The sequence below is a fragment of the Zerene cesonia genome, chromosome 28 (genome assembly GCF_012273895.1).
Source record: "Zerene cesonia ecotype Mississippi chromosome 28, Zerene_cesonia_1.1, whole genome shotgun sequence".
NCBI lineage: Eukaryota > Metazoa > Arthropoda > Insecta > Lepidoptera > Pieridae > Zerene > Zerene cesonia.
The window spans coordinates 4,759,527-4,763,622 of NC_052129.1; the positions used below are offsets into that span (position 1 = coordinate 4,759,527).

At 32.8% G+C, this 4,096-nt stretch overlaps 1 protein-coding gene across 1 annotated transcript in view; it reads right to left on the reverse strand.

The window, feature by feature from the left end:
• Positions 1 to 2,477: 2,477 nt before the first annotated feature.
• Positions 2,478 to 4,096, reverse strand: part of LOC119837600 (inhibin beta B chain) — a 14,441-nt gene continuing 12,822 nt past the window's right edge. Inside the window, exons 3-5 of the mRNA XM_038363252.1 lie at positions 3,598 to 3,816; positions 3,070 to 3,345; positions 2,478 to 2,711 (exon numbers count right to left, since the gene is read on the reverse strand). Of these exons, the coding sequence (XP_038219180.1) occupies positions 2,550 to 2,711; positions 3,070 to 3,345; positions 3,598 to 3,816 (657 nt within the window). The 3' untranslated portion in view covers positions 2,478 to 2,549. The remainder of the gene's footprint in view (positions 2,712 to 3,069; positions 3,346 to 3,597; positions 3,817 to 4,096) is intronic.

Genomic DNA, 4,096 nt, shown 5'->3' on the forward strand with positions numbered 1-4,096 from the left:
ACGGACTTACGCGGGTGAAACCGCGGGGCGCAGCTAGTAAGTCTATAAAATATTAATTTTTACAAACATGTTTGTGATTGTACGTTTACATAACTTATACAATTCGAAATTATTCGTAATTCAATTATTAATTCGCAAAAATATTACCGTTAAAATAAGAAAAAATCTGAACAATATTATAATCTTAAACTAGCTAATTACAGAGACGAGTTAATCTGACAATGTAAAAAGTTTCTAAAGGTTGGTATGGGTAATGTGTGGGAACAAATATAAACATATTTTCATTCGATATTATACACCTAATAGATTTCGTGTATTGCATTATTTTTATAACAACATTTTACAGTAATTCGCCTATCTTATATTTTGTATTCATCACCATCATCACACAACCTTGTAAGGCAGCATTAAATATTTCATATGTCTAATTAAATAAACATTAACATTCATATTCTGTATAAATCAGGTAATTTTAACTCGTCTCTAAAAGCACCGGTTAATTAACATTTCAAGATAAAAAATACAATTAAACTTCGCCGTAAAGTTAAATATAACTGATAATTTATCATACTGTACTATTTCAATACACGCTTAAATGTGACGATTTAGTTTATACTAGACCACAATTAAATTACTTAAATGGAATAATGGAATCATATGAAAAATTATCATATGTTAAAGCTATGTAATTTTATTGTTATCTCTTACCGTTATTCTTTCAGATATTACATTAATTCATTTTAATGCCCTATTTATAATGATTTATTCATCAAGTTTTTTTCACGGTTTGTGGGTTTTATGAAGGCATAAAGTAACTAAAATATAATTGGTCATATCGTACAAAAAAAAAAAAAAAATTATGTGCAATGCAGCGAGCAGACGAGTCATCTAATATGAATTGATCTTCGTCGCCCACTTACACCCACAATATGGTAAGTAACAAAGCCCTTTTGAAAAGTGTATATTTTTTATTATTATATTTCTTTAAAATCCCTAAATCGTTATTGATTGGGAACACTGCAAGCGGAAGCTAATTTCTAATAAACGATGAAATAGATATGAGGTTACTTCAAATATACGACTTAAAATCGAAAAATAAATCACGTAGATAGATCGTTAGACTTTTACTCAACTTTTTGATTACTAGAATCCACTATATACACCAAAGGTCAACATATTCTTCTTTATAACCAATTAATTATTTGTTTATACAATTTTTATTGAATATTGTAACAGGCCGGCGCCACGTGATACGTACCGAGGGCAAAGTCCTGCCTTTTCGCTATTGAAATATTATCAGTAGCCGAGATGTTTTGCCGTTATTTATTGTTGTTTACAAGATAAGTTTAAACTCCGTTAAATCGGGTTAAACAGTCGTGTAATAGGTATTTCTGTTCCAAAGATAATAGGAAAAACTATAAACAATTTACGGATGTCGAATTTCTGAATTTTGTAAAAAGTTATATAAACTAGCGGTCTATCCCGGCTTCGCCCGTAGTACATATAATGACTGTAGCACTCAGGGATTACGTACATATCTAACGATGAATTAAATCTTTAACATCGGCCAATAGTTACTGAGATTAGGCCGTTCAAACACGCAATTTCAATCTATAAGTATTTATTAAACGTGCCTGTGTCTGAATATTGTTCGAGATTGTTCGAGAATCATTAAACTTCTTTATTTGAGAATACCTAATCACGTAATAAATATCACAAAGTATAGAACTCTATTAGATTCATATACAGATATTACATAAACTACTATAAACATTTTATCTCATAAGCAACTCATATTAGGTACAAAATCGTCAAATGTAAGCGAATATCAAAATATAATTATAACAAGTATCTACTTACTACTAACATTAAAATAATCACGTTTAATCATTCACATTGTCATAAATGCATTGTGTCACAATATTTCGTCTACACATTATAAATTTTGTAGATTAATGATGTTATATTACGTTAATTCACTTATAATTATATGGTCTTTTCTACAAAAGAGGTCACTGACACCTCTGTGGGGAGGTACCACGAAAGATTCTAAAATAACATCAATTTATCAAACACCAAAATTATCACGACAATTGGTGGAAAACCCTCGGAGTTGTCGATAAGAAAAAAGAAGTTAAGAGTCAGTCGAAGAACCTTCGTTATGCGAGCGTCAGTTTAAATCAATACACAATTTTCCTAACTAACCTATCCTGTAAGGATTCAAGATAAATATTAATTTAACATTTAACTTAAAATATAAATGCAGATTCTACGCATATCACAAGAGATATACAAACATTATATAATAATTCTAACTAAAACAATCACATAGTACAATATTTACCCTAATAATTACTTTTAGTCTAAATTCGAAATAATTTAATGTAATTAATCACGATGCTCTTACACATATAACTGCCGAATCAAGACAACTAAGCGAAGCCTCTGAAATTTTTAACTATTCTTGCGTACTTTTCACCCGACTTAGCGAATACGGTTGCTACAAATCTAGTATCGGTCTAGGATGTCTAGAGTTTCAACGAGCAGACTTACATACAGCCACAGGTTTCTACGACCATATTGGGTAAGGTTTTCTGCGTGACAGTGTTATTCGAATCCATATAGAGAAGTTGTAAGGAACTAAATGTAGTAGGCGCACAGCATGGCTTGAATTCCGTCTTCCGTTCATTTGATACTGAATAGAAGTATTTCTGAAAAGAGATAATGAATATTATAAATATGTATAAAAATCCAGTGTCCTGATGTATGTTCCCAATGAACTCTTCACCAACTTAACCGATTTTGATGAAATTTGGCATTTAATATAGTAATTTGGTCTTGGTTTATGCCCTTACGCTTTCTAAAATATTTAATCAGACATGTGAATGAAAATATTATAGCTAAGTTCAAAAACAACTCTTTACGCCAACCACGAATTTATTCAACAAAATAAAACTAAATGAACTTTTAATCGATTCTCATTGATATCTACTTATAAAAAGACATAAGCCCTTCGACAGTCTTTTTACCATCAATAAAATCTCGAAGTGGGAAACGTCTTTTACTAACCCGTATTATATTATGGTGGTAGCTGTCCGACCTCGTAACAGCAGATATCGGCATACAAGTGCCCTTGCAGAAGTATGCGTGGTAGCCAGCCGGGCGTATGATCCAGTCATCCCAGCCGAGTTCTTTGAAGCTCACATAGAGAGGCTCTCTGCAGCACTCGCTGGTGGTGGCCCCACACTCTAGCGCTCGCCCGCGGCGCCGCTTACCAGCGTATTTGGTGTACAGGACTAAGAAGGGACGGTGCTTTTCGTGGAAAGAGAGGGGTGCGCGACGTAACTGTGAAAGGTAATTAAATTATTTTGTGAGCGTTATAATTCTTTGCTACAAAAAGGTAGTGGGCGGGAGGTCCCACTTAAGATTCTATGGGATAAAATGATAACAATTTTCTAACAAACACAAAATCAGTTTAAAACCCACGAAGATATGAGTAATAATACCGTAAAACCTTAGTCGACGAAAAATACGATTTTGTTACTATAGTACATAAACAGATAAACAAATGTGATGTCAAAAATAAACAAATATTACCTGACACGTTCTGCAAGCCACGTGTAATGTGTGCAATCTCTCCCGCCCTTCCAGCCAGACTCTCACCGCCCAAGCCAGTTCAACCCTGACCCAGCCTTCTCCAATATCCGTCTCCTTGATAGCTATAGGTTTTGTCTTTTTGAACTGCTGTTGGCTGTCCCAGTGCGCCGCTTCTGATATAACGAAGGTCTGATTGTATTCGTCTAGAGGATCCCGTTCCTATAAATTATAGTTAATTTAATGAATTACGTGTTGTAAGGTGTTGTAAGAACAGCCTAAACTGAATTGATTTTAGGGGAGTTCATATAATAATTAGCTAGACACTATATATTATCAGTCGTTAAGTAACTTTGAAGATAAAAAGCAAGCAAATTATAGATTTAAATTAAAGTTTCATTATTAGAATAGTTACAACTGTTCTAGAATAATATATAACTACTGTTATCGTATTTAGAATATTTATTCAGTGGTAGGTATTAATAACCAAGCAATAACAATA